Here is a 12,645-nt window from a genome sequence, read left to right on the forward strand (position 1 = left end):
TCCTATTTGAGCTTTGTTTTTTGGGTTTTGTTTTTCTTTCTTTCTTTCTTTCTTTCTTTCTTTCTTTCTTTCTTTCTTTCTTTCTTTCTTTTCTTTTCTTTTCTTTTCTTTTCTTTCTTTCTTTCTTTCTTTTTGAGATGAAGTCTCATTCTATCACCCAGGCTGGAGTGCAATGGTTTGATCTCGGCTCACTGCAGCCTCTGCCTCATGGGTTCATGCAATTCTCCTGTCTCAGCCTCCCAAGTAGCTGGGATTATAGGCATGCACCACCATGCCCGGCTACTTTTTGTATTTTTAGTAGAGATGGGGTTTCATCATGTTGACCAGGCTGGTCTTGAACTCCTGACCTCAGGTGGTCCACCCACCTTAGCCTCCCAAAGTGCTGAGATTACAAGTGTGTGCCACCATGCCCAGCTAAATTTTTTTCTTTTTTTTTTTTTGGTAGTTTTGAAGAGCCTGGGTTTCACCATGTTGGCCAGGCTGGTCTCGAACTCCTGACCTCAAGTCATCCACCCGCCTCAGCCTCCCAAAGTGCTGGGATTACAGGTGTGAGCCACTGTGCCCGGCCTTATTTGAGCTCTGTTTCTACTTGTATGAGCTAGGGAAACTGTTGAGTCCTTCTTCCAGTCTCAACCAGCATGGGGACTTCAAATGGACAGACATGGCCCCTCCTTCATTTGTATTTATTCCAGACCATTGCACAGTTCTCTCCATCCTGCTCATGGGTCTTAGAAGGGCTGGCAGGAGTTAAAAGTTCCAAAAAGTTCCCAGGCCAACAAGAATGGAGCCGGGAAAAGCGATGGAGGAGGTATTGGTGCTCTGAGGGTCAGAGTGGTACCCAAGCTAAGGGGTGGAGGTGGAGGAAACAGGTTAGTTGTTCCTCATGATCATCCGGATCCAGTCCACATACTTGCAAACATAGGTGTAGACTCCAGGGATGCCATCTTGTCCACAAGGCCCCACAGACCCCCAGGACACCAGACCTTGAAGGACTCCCCCACACACCAGGGGGCCCCCAGAATCACCCTGGAAAGGAAGAGAAGTACTGTCTGAACAAGGGAGACATTTCTGTTTTCCTCTCCAACCCTCCAACCCAGTCCTGGGCCTTGGGGAGGGCTCCAAGTCTGGTCAAAAGAGGAAAGAGTATAATCACTTTCCCAGAGGACAATGGCAATGGCTAACCAAAAGAGAAGAGCCACTGTCTCTAGCGGCCAATCCCAGGGAAGAAGGGTGGAACTCCATAAAGGACAGAGGTTCTCTCAAGGACAATGGCTGGGGCCCTGAACAACGAGGAGAGAGAGCACAGTCATCAATGACCAATCCCAGGGGAGGCTGTCAAGACAACATAAAGAGTAGAACATTCTCTCAAGGACAATGGCTGGGGCCCTGACCAATGAGGAGAGAGAACACTATTACCAATGACCAATCCCAGGGGAGGAGGGCTGGACTCCATAAAGGGTAGAGGTTCTCTCAAGGACAATGGCTGGGGTTCTGACCAATGAGGGGAGAGAGTGCCATCACCAATGACCAATCCCAGGGAAGGTGGGCAGGACTCCATCAGGAGCACAGAGTTCTCTCAAGGACAATGGCTGGGGCCCTGACCAATGAGGGGAGAGGCCACCATCCTCAAATCTCTCTCGGTCTGGGACTGCACCAACTGGAGGATGGTGTGGGAAAGACTTAGAGCCCCAGAAACAGCTGATTCCCTGTCTGGGCTCCCAGTTCTCTCTGTCTGTTTTGCTGCCTCTCCCTCTGCCCCCTACCCCATCTTTCCTTCTCTGTTCCCTTCCTCCCTCTTCTCTCCCTGTCCCTCCCCCTCCTCCATTCCCTGGTCCTTCCTCTTACTCCCTGTCTCTCTCCCTCCCTTATCCTGGGCCTCTCCTCCATTATTATCATTATTACTATTATTATTATTATTATCATCATTATTATTATTATTTTGTTTAGAGACAGAGTCTGGCTCTGTCGCCCAGGCTGGAGTGCAGTGGCGCGATCTCAGTTCACTGCAACCTCCGCCTCCCGGGATCAAGCGATTTTCCTGCCTCAGCCTTCCGAGTAGCTGGGACCACAGGCTTGCACCGCCACTCCCAGCTAATTTTGGTATTTTTAGTAGATTCAGGGTTTCACCATGTTGGCCAGGCTTGTCTTGAACTCCTGACCTCAAGTAATCTGCCCGCCTTGGCCTCCCAAAGTGCTGGGATTACTGGTGTGAACCACCGCGCCCAGCCTCTCCCTTCCTTTTTGACCCCATCTCTCTCCAGCATCCCCTTTCCCTGATTCATCCTCCATCAGTTCCTCTCCTGCTTCCAGCCCCTCCCCTTCCCTTTCTGTCCTGGTGACCACGCACGCTCACCTGGCAGGCATCCTGCCCCGGGACGCCGCCTGCACACACCATGTTGCTTGTGATTCTCCCGGGATACACCTCACGGCAGGTGGCGTGGGAGACGATGGAGAGGTTGAGGCACTGGAGCAGATCCGGGAATGGGTCTGGAGAGGGAACATGCGTGCTGCAGGGTCCCCTAAATCTCCCCACTTTGAGGTGACATCCCTCTTCCTCGATGTGGCCCATCTGAGTCAATATCCCAGCCCCTCACCAACCTGTACTACAATCCTGAAACCTCCAAGTTACATATTTATGACTTAATTTCATATGAATCATGACCCCAGATGATTGACAGTCTCTTTGGTCTTTGACATTTGACTTTGAGTGGCATAACTCAAGACCTTTCTTGTCTCTCCAGCCTCAGAGACAACGAATCCAGACCTGACCCTCTTCAGTGCCTACTACTGTGATCTTTGACCTTCTATCTTATTACCTTATGATCCCAGCTTGATCTCATATCTTGTCTCGTGACCCCATGTCCCTGTCTTTACCTTAACCTGCAACCTCAGCTCCCCATCTTCCAAACCTCACTGCTTCCAACGCCAGTGACCCCTGATCCTAGTTTATTTGGCCCCAGCCTCCACGACCTCAAACCTCAGACCTCACACCCCAAACGCTATGACCTCCAATCTCAGATATGTGATTTCGGATAGAATCCCAATGTCCATCCTCAGATTCTAACCAGATTGTACAACCTCTGGATCCCATGACCTAATTCTACAGTGACCTCTAACCCAAGACCCATGACCCACAAGGCCCATATCCTATTTACATATATATATAAAAAATATGCCTTTTGCTCCAGTGTGATGACCCCTGACACACTCTGACGTCTGACCATGTCTCTGACCTCTGATCCCTGACTTCATACCCAGTCCCTTAACCCCTTTGACTCCCAAGACCCCAATCCACCATAATCTCTGACCCCAAACCATGATCCTGATGTCCCATCCCACACCCTGATCCTTTACCCATCCTTCCTCTAAGGTGTCATGATGTGACCTCTCCCCCTGCATCCCAGACTTGTATCCATCCTGATCCCTGACCCCTGGCCCCAGGCCCCTTACTCCATGGGTGGTTGGTGATGCCCCAGCCTGAGACGTGGCACTCGGTGCCAGCAGTTGCACAGTCATCGGGCAGGGGCAGGGGTCGAACGCTGCTGGTTATGCGGACGGGCAGGCGCAGCCGCAGAAGCCGGAGGTCGTGCTCATGGCTCGTCGAGGCTCCCAGGTAGCCAGGGTGGGTCACAGAGAAGCTGCTGTGCCGGATCTGCTCGGTCCAGTCGAGATGGCTGAGGCTGTGTTCCCCCAGGCGCACCCAGTACCTGCTGCCGGTGGCGACAGCTGAGCGGTGGCAGACAGGCAGACCCCCACCTTGCACCCCTCCACGGACACTCCCAGGCCCTGCTGCCACTTCCCGCTGCTCTGCCTCTCACTGTCTGTCTTCTCACCCGCGCCTCTCATTCTCCAAGTCTCTCTTGCAGGCTCTTATTCCCGACCTCCATCACTCTCTTTCCATCTTGGGTGTTCACTGTTTCTCCTCCCATGTCCCTGCATCTGTGTCTCTCTCTCCGTTTTTTTTTTTCAAGACGGAGTCTCGCTCTGTCACCTAGGCTGGAGTGCAGTGGCACCATCTTGGCTCACTGCAACCTCCGCCTCCTGGGTTCAAACAATTTCCCTGCCTCCGATTCCTGAGTAGCTGGGATTACAGGTGCCCGCCACCACGCCCGGCTAATTTTTGGATTTTTAGTAGAGATGAGGTTTCACCATGTGGGTCAGGCTGGTCTCAAACTCCTGACCTCAAGTGATCTGCCCACCTCAGCCTCCCAAAGTGCTGGGATTATAGGTGTGAGCCACTGCGCCGGGCCTGTCTTTCTGATTATCTCAGCCAGTGAAGCCCACGAAGACAGGGACATCAGTGGGCCTTGTTCACCGCCTTATTCCCACCGCCTGGCACAGAGCATGTGCCGTCCACGCTGCTGACTGAATGAACGAGTGGGTTGATGAGTGGCCCCTCTGCATCCTGCTTCTGGCCCTCTCTCTCTCCTGAGTCTCTGTTTCTTTGCATCTGAGCTCCCCTTTCACAAAAAAGTTCCAGGCTAGGAGCAGTGGCTCACGCCTGTAATCCCAGCATTTAGGGAGGTCAAGACAGGAAGATCGCTTGAGCTGAGGAGTTTGAGACCAGCCTGGGTAACATAGCGAAACCCTGTCTCTACAAAAAAATTTAAAACTTAGCCGGATGTGGTGGCGCAGGCCTGTGGTCTCAGCTCCTTGGGAGGCTGAGGTGTGAGGATCACTTGAGCCCAGGAGGTTGAGGCTGTAGTGAGCCAAGATAGCATCACTGCACTCCAGCCTGGGTGACAGAAAGAGCAAGACTCTGTCTCCAAAAAAAAAAAAAAAAAAAAGAAAAGAAGAAGAAAGAAGGAAGGAAGGAAAAGAGAAAGAAAGATTCCAGAGCATCAGTCCACTGAGGCCCAGAGAGGTGCCAGGCATAGTCTCTGAGGTTGCACAAAGAGTTCGGGTCATGTTGGCCGGACGCAGTGGCTCACACCTGTAATCCCAGCACTTTCGGAGGCCAAGATGGGCAGATTGTTTGAGGCCAGGAGTTCAAGACCAGCCTGGTCAACATGACAAAACTCTGTCTCTACAAAAATTACAAAAATTAGCTGATGGCGGGTGCCTGTAATCCCAGCTACTCAGGAGGCTGAGGCAGGAGAATCACTTGAACCCGGGAGGCGGAGACACAGTGAGCTGTGATCATGCCATTGCACAGCAGCCTGGGTGACAGAGTGAGACTCTGTCTCAAAAAAAAAAAAAAAAAAGAGTTTGGGTCAGACCTGGGCCCCGGGCCCAGACTGGGTCAGGGAATGGCTGGGGGGAGTGGCAGATGTCATATAGGAAAGAAAGGGTACATGCAGGAATGGGAGAGGCAGGAGGGCAGGTTCCAGGACGCTCCTCGGCCCTCCACACACACCACACCTCACCCCGCCCAGCACCACCCCAGGCCCACTGCTAAAGAAGTTCCACTCCTGGTCTAAACTCAGATTCTCTTGTTGCAGGACCAGCTTCTTCCCAGTGGGTACCGGCCTCCCTTGTGATCCTACCCCCAGCACTTGCCTTCCCGTAGTCCTCCCTTCGCCCACCCCAGGAAGGGACTCAGCCTGGGGCTTACCTGCCGCTGCAGTGAGCCGCTGTGAGGACCCACCTGCTGTCAATAAGGACACCCCCGCAGCGCAGGCTGCTGCCCTCAAACAACCCCACCTGCCACGGCTGTGAGTTACGTCCACACTCGGTGCCATTGAAAATCTTCGGTGTGGCTGCCTGGCTGAGCCCTAGGGACAGACAGGGGCCTGGGTCAGAGAGAGGAATCAAAGATACAGAGATGGAGACACATACACACACACAGAGAGAGAAACAGGCAGGAGAGAGAGAGAGAGAGAGAGACCCAGTGATAGAAAAAGACCATGAAACACCAAAGAGACCCAGGGAGAAAGATGCTTACACGTAGGAGGGAAATGGAGAGGCAGAGATTCAGAGAGGGACGGAAAGGAAGAGGGATCGCAGGATAGGGGAGACCGAGGTGAGCAGTGCCCTGAGAGCTGCAACTAAATGGAGGCAGAGAGAAAGCCCCTCTCCTCCTCACCACCAGGCTGGGGGAGCCAGAGCTGAGATGGGGAGGGGGTGGGGCCTCCTCATGGGGGATGGAGGGACCCAGTCCCGGTCCTGCCCTCTCCCTGCTCCAGGAGAACTCACCAAGAACACACAGGAGCAAAAACATGCTGGGCCCCATGGCGGGTCACCTCCAAAGTCTGGGGGGAAAAGGGGAATCTCAGAGGTCACCCTTTCCCCGTGCCCTCCACCTCTGCCCTCTCTGCTTCTCTTTGAAGGTCACCAAGGGGATGACCTGCTTGTCCTCTCTCTATCTGTCCTCCTGCGTGTCACTCCCTCATTGGCAGTCGCCTACCTCCTTCTCACCTTGTCTCTTTGTCTGCCAGATCCTCTACGTGGCTGTCACTGTTCGACCTGTCCGCGTCGCTGCTATCTGTCCGTCCACCTACCTGCCTGTCATCTCATCTGCTGGCCACTCCGCCAGCCAACTCTACCACTCTGCATCTGGCTCCTCAGTCACCTGTCATGTTGCTCAACCGGTCCCTTTCCTTCCATCTGTCGCTCCAGACAGACCACTGACAAAGCTCTTAACTCTCTTTGTCTTGGCCCATCCAATTTCCGGGTTGAGGGAAGGGGACCAGGAAGACAGGGGTGGGGCGTCCTCTAATTCTGCAGAAACTCTTCTCAGCTAATCACACTTAATTGAGCTTTACAGCTAAATGGAGTGGGGAAGGAGGAAAGGACCCAGAGTGGGAAGACCCGGCCCCACTCCCTCTCTCCTCTGCAAGTCAGCCAGCAGCCCCGGGACTGATGACTCAAGATGACGATGGAGCTGGGTTCTAATCCTGACTCCAGTGACAAAGGAGGGTGGGGAGACCTTGGACACCTGGGGCCCATCCCAATGCAGTGCAGGGGAGGGGCAGGGGGAAGGAGAGGCTGTGAAAGCAGGAGAGTGGACGGGAGGGGCAGGAAGCCCGAGCTAGAAAGAGTCCCAGAAAGAGAAGAGATGAAGGAACAGACTTCTGAATAGGTGATCAGGCAGGTGCAGAAGAGAGTTTCTGAACTGAGTTCATATATATACCTATGAAGTTGATCAATCTAATTCCGTAAAGTTTTCTTTGCATAAGAACTTCTATTGCTTAAATAAAATCCACAGAGAAAATAAAAGACACAGGGAAGAAGAAATGGTAGAAAGAGAGAGAGAGAGAAAATGAATCATAGGACAAGGGAACTTTGCGCTGTTTTTTGTTTTTTTGTTTTGAGATGGAGTCTTGCTCTGTCATCCAGGCTGGAGTGCAGGGGTGCGATCTCCACTCACTGCAACCTCCACTTCCTGGGTTCAAGCTATTCTTGTGCCTCAGCCTCCCGAGTACCTGGGATTACAGGCACACGCCACCATGTCCAGCTAATTTTTGTATTTTTAGTAGAGACGGGGTTTCACCATGTGGGCCAGGCTCTTCTTGAACTCCTGGTCTCAAGCAACCTCCCTGCCTTGGCCTCCCAAAGTGCTGGGATTACAGGTGTAAGCCACCATGCCTGGCCTCTGTGCTGGTTTATCTGAGTTTTTGCTTCATCTAGGAGGAATGGAGGAGAGAAAGAAGGAGAGAGAGAGAGGGGACAGAGAGAGAAAATGAGAACAAAAAGGGAATTAGACTCAGAGGAAGGGGGATTAAGAAACAAACCAAGAGAAAAATCTGTCAGGGCCAGGCGCAGTGGCTCATGCTTGTAATCCCTGCACTTTGGGAGGCCGAGACGGGCAGGTCACTTGAGGCCAGGAGTTCAAGACCAGCCTGGCCAATATGGTGAAACCCTGTCTCTACTAAAAATACGAAAACTAGCTGGGTGTGGTGGCACGCGCCTGTGGTCCCAGCTGCTCAGGAGGCTGAGGCAGGAGAATCCCTTGAACCCGGGAGGCAGAGGTTACAGTGAGCCAAGATTGCACCACTGCACTCCAGCCTGGATGGCAGAGAGAGACTCCATCTCAAAAAAAAAAAAAAAAAAAAAAAGAAAAAGAAAAAAGAAAAGCAGTCAGAGTGCACAAACGAACAAAAAAACCCCAGGACAAAACAGAGCAGAGCAAGCCCCCACCCTACGACTGTCTTTTAGTCCTTCACTTTCTCTCTGGGTTTCCAGTCTCCGTCCATGTCTTATTTTCAGAATCACAGAACCGTAGCTTTTGATTTGCTCTTAGAAACAACCTAACTGCTGTAACACATCATTGGTCAGTGCGATTGGCGTTGATAACCCTGGTTCCCACAAAGCCTCCTGCTGGCTGTTAAGAGCTTTCCTTCTTTGGGCAGAGAGGATAAAAAAGCACCATAACTGTCCTTTCTCTGGAAAGGACACACTTCACACGCACTCACAGCACCAAAACGCCACTTCTTCCTTTTTCTGGTATCAAGTTCTACAATAAACCTCAACTAAATAAGCAAACAAACAAAAGCAAAAATACCAACGACCTAATTCAACCTCTCTCTTTTTTTGTGTGGATTTTTAAGAGAATCAGGTTTACTGACGTGGGATTTATCTCCAATCAAATTGAATACAAAAAATAAGGCGGGGTCCCCGATTTTAAGGAGCATTCATGCAAATTAAAAATTACCATGTATATAGTTAGTAACAACGTATTGTGTACTTGAAAATTACTGACAGAGTAGGGTTTAAGTGTTCTCACTACGAGTAAATATAAGTATGGGGCCAGGCATGGTGGCTCATGGCTATAATGCTAGCACTTTGGGAGGTTTTGGTGGGAGGATGGCTTGAGGCCGGGAGTTAGAGGTCAGCCTGGGTAACATAGTGAGACCCTATTTCTACAAACAAAAACTGAAAAAATGAACCAGGCATGGTGACACGTGCCTGTAGTCCCAGCTACGTGGGAGGCTGAGGTGGCAGGATCACTTGAACCCAGGAGTTTGAGGCTGCAGTGAGTTATGATTGCACCACTGCACTCCAGCCTGGGTAACAGAGTGGGACCCTGTCTCAAAAAAGAAAGATTGAATGTAAGCATATGAGACAATGCATATATGAATGAGCTTCATTTAACCATTCCATCATGTTCTATATTTCAAATTTTTGTGTTGGGCACCATAAGTATATGCAATTTTAGTGTTGATTTAAAAACAAATATGTCATTTTTACCTGAAAAATTTCACCCTTCAGGTTCAGTTGAGTCTCAAAAGATGAAGTCAGTCACTCAAAGTGTCAGAACTGGAGGCTGAACCACTCCAGAGCCTGTATTCTTTATCATTATCCAAATATATCAATGAACAAATAAATGACTAACTGGATTAGTAAGTATGGACACGAGTAGATGAATCATATATTTAAATTTAAATCATATGTTTATTTTTATTATTTTATTTTTATTTTATTTTATTTTTTTTTGAGACGGAGTCTCGCTCTGTCGCCCAGGCTGGAGTGCAGTGGCCGCATCTCAGCTCACTGCAAGCTCCGCCTCCCGGGTTCACGCCATTCTCCTGCCTCAGCCTCCCGAGTAGCTGGGACTACAGGCGCTGCCACCTCGCCCGGCTATTTTTTGTATTTCTTAGTAGAGACGGGGTTTCACCGTATTTAGCCAGGCTGGTCTCGATCTCCTGACCTTGTGATCCGCCCGTCTCGGCCTCCCAAAGTACTGGGATTACAGGCTTGAGCCACCGCGCCCGGCCTTTGTTTATTTTTAAATTAACACATCAAAACTGTATATATTTTGGATGCACATCACAAAATTTTGAAATCTCTAACATGATGGAGTGGCTAAATCACATTGATTCATACACATATTGTCTCATTGGGTCAGTGTTTCTACGGGTTTAAAAGAAAGAGAATAGCTTTGGAATCATACAGACCTAAGTTGAAACCCGAACTTATCTCCCATGATTCTCTGGAAGATACGGGCCCCTCTCTTTTCCTAACCTCGGTTTTTTACTCATCTGGAAAATGGGGCCAGGAGGAGGCAAAATGCACATTGCTTCCTCTTGGGAGCATTAAACAAGGCAATCAAAGATGGATAGGAATATTAAGTAGACAAGTATCGACATCATCAAAATGGCTCTTATCAGTTTGTTTCTGTATAAAGAAGGAATTTGCAAAGCTGACTTAGATGATAGAATCTTTTTTTGTAGAGACAGGGTCTCACTCTGTCGCTCAGGCTGGAGTGCAGTGGCGCAATCACAGCTCACTGCAGCCTCCACCTCCCGGGCTCAAGTGATCCTCCCACCTCAGCCTCCTGAGTAGCTGGGACTACAGGCATGCACTACCATGCCTGGCTAATTTTTTAATGTGTAGAGACGAGGTCTCACCATGTTTCCCAGGCTGGTCTCAAACTCCTGGTCTCAAGAGATCCTCCTGCCTCAGCCTCCCAAAGTGCTGAAATTACAGGAGTGAGTCACTGTGGTGTGAAGGAATAACAGTGACACCTTGTCCTTTGTTCTGTCTTCATCTTTCTACCTTTCTCTCTCTCTCTCTCTCTCTCTCTCTCTCTCTCTCAGTGTCTCTGTCTGTCTCATGTATTCATTCATTTACTCATTCTTGTTTGGATGCCCAGAGACCTCCTTGTTTTCCAATCTAGTGGTCACCCCTTACTGACTCCTGAGATGGCGTCTCACTATGTTGCATAGGCTGGACTGCAGTATGCAATCACAGCTTATTGCAACCCTGAAATCCTGGTCTCAAGTCATCCTCTTGCCTTGACCTCCCAAAGTGTTGAGGTTACAGGCTTGAGCCACCATGCCCGGCCTGTGGACATGTGCAACAAGCCATTAAGATGCTCTGTGAGGCCTGTAGCCTGGATCCAGTGAAGGAGGTGAAAATTCCATCGAATGTCTTGTTCAAGAGCTGAGCATTGAGCTTCCTAAGAGGTAAAATGAGTGCCTTGGTCACTATCAATAATGTTTGGAACTCCACAGGGAAAAAGGAGGCCTTGCATTATGTGTTTGGTATGTGCAGAGACACGCGTGAACTTGATTAATATTTGGAGTATCTGTGAGGCAAAAGATTCCCAGAGCTCTTTACCCCAAAGGGGGCTACCATAAATGAGGAATTGTTAGTGCTGCCATTGGGCAGAACCACATGGCCAGATCATTGACAATGGCTCAAGAATCTTTAGAAATGTGTACAGGTGGCCGATTGTTGACCTGCGCATCTGGTGCTAAGACGACTGCCTGAAGCTCAGCTAATTTTGCTGACCCATTCTTGGTCAGGGACACCCTAAGTAAGGGATGAGAGGCAGCTACTCTCCAGAAAGCTCCCTCCTGTGTGATGGGGGCACCGTCACCCATAAAGTGTATGAACTCCCTTTGCTATTCACTCAGTTACTTCCACGGGGCTCCCTAGGTAGCTAAGGGGGCCTAGAAAGAGGTGCTCTCCTCCAGCACTGCGGAATCTGGCAAGAAACTGGGGATGGGGAGGCCGCCCTCTGCTGCAGGCAGGATATACTGGGAGGCTCAGGCTGGCTGCCTCCTGTGTTAGGAAGGCTTCACAGCCATGCTGATCATGTAGGGTGCTGCTTCCAGGACCCAAGGCATAACGGGCAGCTGGGTACACAGGGACACAGGCTCAGGCTCTCCTATGTTTCCAGGAAAACCCAATATGGGACCAGCAATTGCCTTTCTAATGACATATAGTGTAGGTCCAAGAGGGGCAGTCTCTTGCATCAGAAACTCATGGACGCTGGGCACAGATTACACAGTGGTTCACACCTGTAATCCCAGCACTTTGGGAAGCCGAGGTGGGTGGATCACCTGAGGTCAGGAGTTTGAGACCAGCCTGGCCAATATGGCAAAACCCTGACTCTACTAAAAATACAAAAATTAGCTGGGCATGGTGGTGTGTACCTGTAGTCCCAGCTACTAGGGAGGCTGAGGCAGGAGAATTGCTTGAACCCGGGGGCAGAGTTTGCAATGAGCCAAGGTCACACCACTGCACTCCAGCCTGGGAGACAGAGTGAGACTCTGTCTCAAAAAAAAAAAGAAAAGAAAAAGGAAACTCATGGAAATCTATGATGGTTGTGGGTAATCCAGAGACTCCGGGAAGCATGCGAGGGGTTGCCAAAGCCTCTACAGTAAAGGAGTCCATAGGAGGTTGGGAGGTGAAGCCCAGATGGGGGAGCCTGTTGTGTTGCAATTTGAGCAGATTCTAGAGCTTTTGGGTGAAGAGGGGCCCATTCAAACCGGGTTGATTTGAAAGTAGCAACATAAATGGGCTTAAGGAAAATTTGCTGGCCAAGCATGGTGGCTCACACCTGTACTCTCAACACTGGGAGGCTGAGGCTGGAGGATCGCTTGAGCCCAGGATATTAAGACCAGCGTAGGCTGGGTGAGGTGGCTCACACTGCTGGGAGGCCGAGGCGGGCAGATCATGAGGTCAGGAGATAGAGACCATCCTGGCTAACATGGTGAAATCTTGTCTCTACTAAAAATACCAAAAAAAAAAAAAAAAAATTAGCTGGGCATGGTGGCGGGTGCCTATAGTCCCATCTACTTGGGAGGCTGAGGCAGGAGAATGGTGTGAATCCAGAAGGCGGAGCTTGCAGTGAGCCAAGATCGTGCCACTGCACTCTGTCTCAAAAAAAAAAAAAAAAAAAAAAAAGAAAAGACCAGCGTGGGCAACATAGTGAGACCCCATCTCTACAAAAAGTAAAAAAAGTTAGCCTGGCGG

The 12,645-nt window shown here is 50.2% G+C and overlaps 1 protein-coding gene across 1 annotated transcript; it reads right to left on the bottom strand.

Moving 5' to 3' along the window:
- Positions 1 to 666: 666 nt before the first annotated feature.
- Positions 667 to 6,371, bottom strand: LOC105497336 (kallikrein related peptidase 12). The gene is made up of 5 exons (XM_024797746.2): positions 6,136 to 6,371; positions 5,555 to 5,714; positions 3,451 to 3,710; positions 2,354 to 2,487; positions 667 to 1,026 (listed from the first exon to the last, which is right to left on the bottom strand). Exons 1-5 carry the CDS (start codon positions 6,170 to 6,172, stop codon positions 871 to 873), a joined length of 747 nt encoding a protein of 248 aa, XP_024653514.2. The 5' UTR covers positions 6,173 to 6,371; the 3' UTR covers positions 667 to 870.
- Positions 6,372 to 12,645: the final 6,274 nt, after the last annotated feature.

Source organism: Macaca nemestrina, chromosome 20 (assembly GCF_043159975.1).
Source record: "Macaca nemestrina isolate mMacNem1 chromosome 20, mMacNem.hap1, whole genome shotgun sequence".
NCBI lineage: Eukaryota > Metazoa > Chordata > Mammalia > Primates > Cercopithecidae > Macaca > Macaca nemestrina.

Excerpts from the sequence above, each read along its gene's own strand:
- LOC105497336 (XM_024797746.2), bottom strand. The coding sequence starts at position 6,172 with ATGGGGCCCAGCATGTTTTTGCTCCTGTGTGTTCTTG. Across the intron at positions 3,711-5,554 it reads GCGGCTCACTGCAGCGGCAG|CAGGTACTGGGTGCGCCTGG; the intron begins GTAAGCCCCAGG and ends CGCCACCGGCAG. Across the intron at positions 2,488-3,450 it reads CATCACCAACCACCCATGGA|ACCCATTCCCGGATCTGCTC; the intron begins GTAAGGGGCCTG and ends TTCCCTCTCCAG.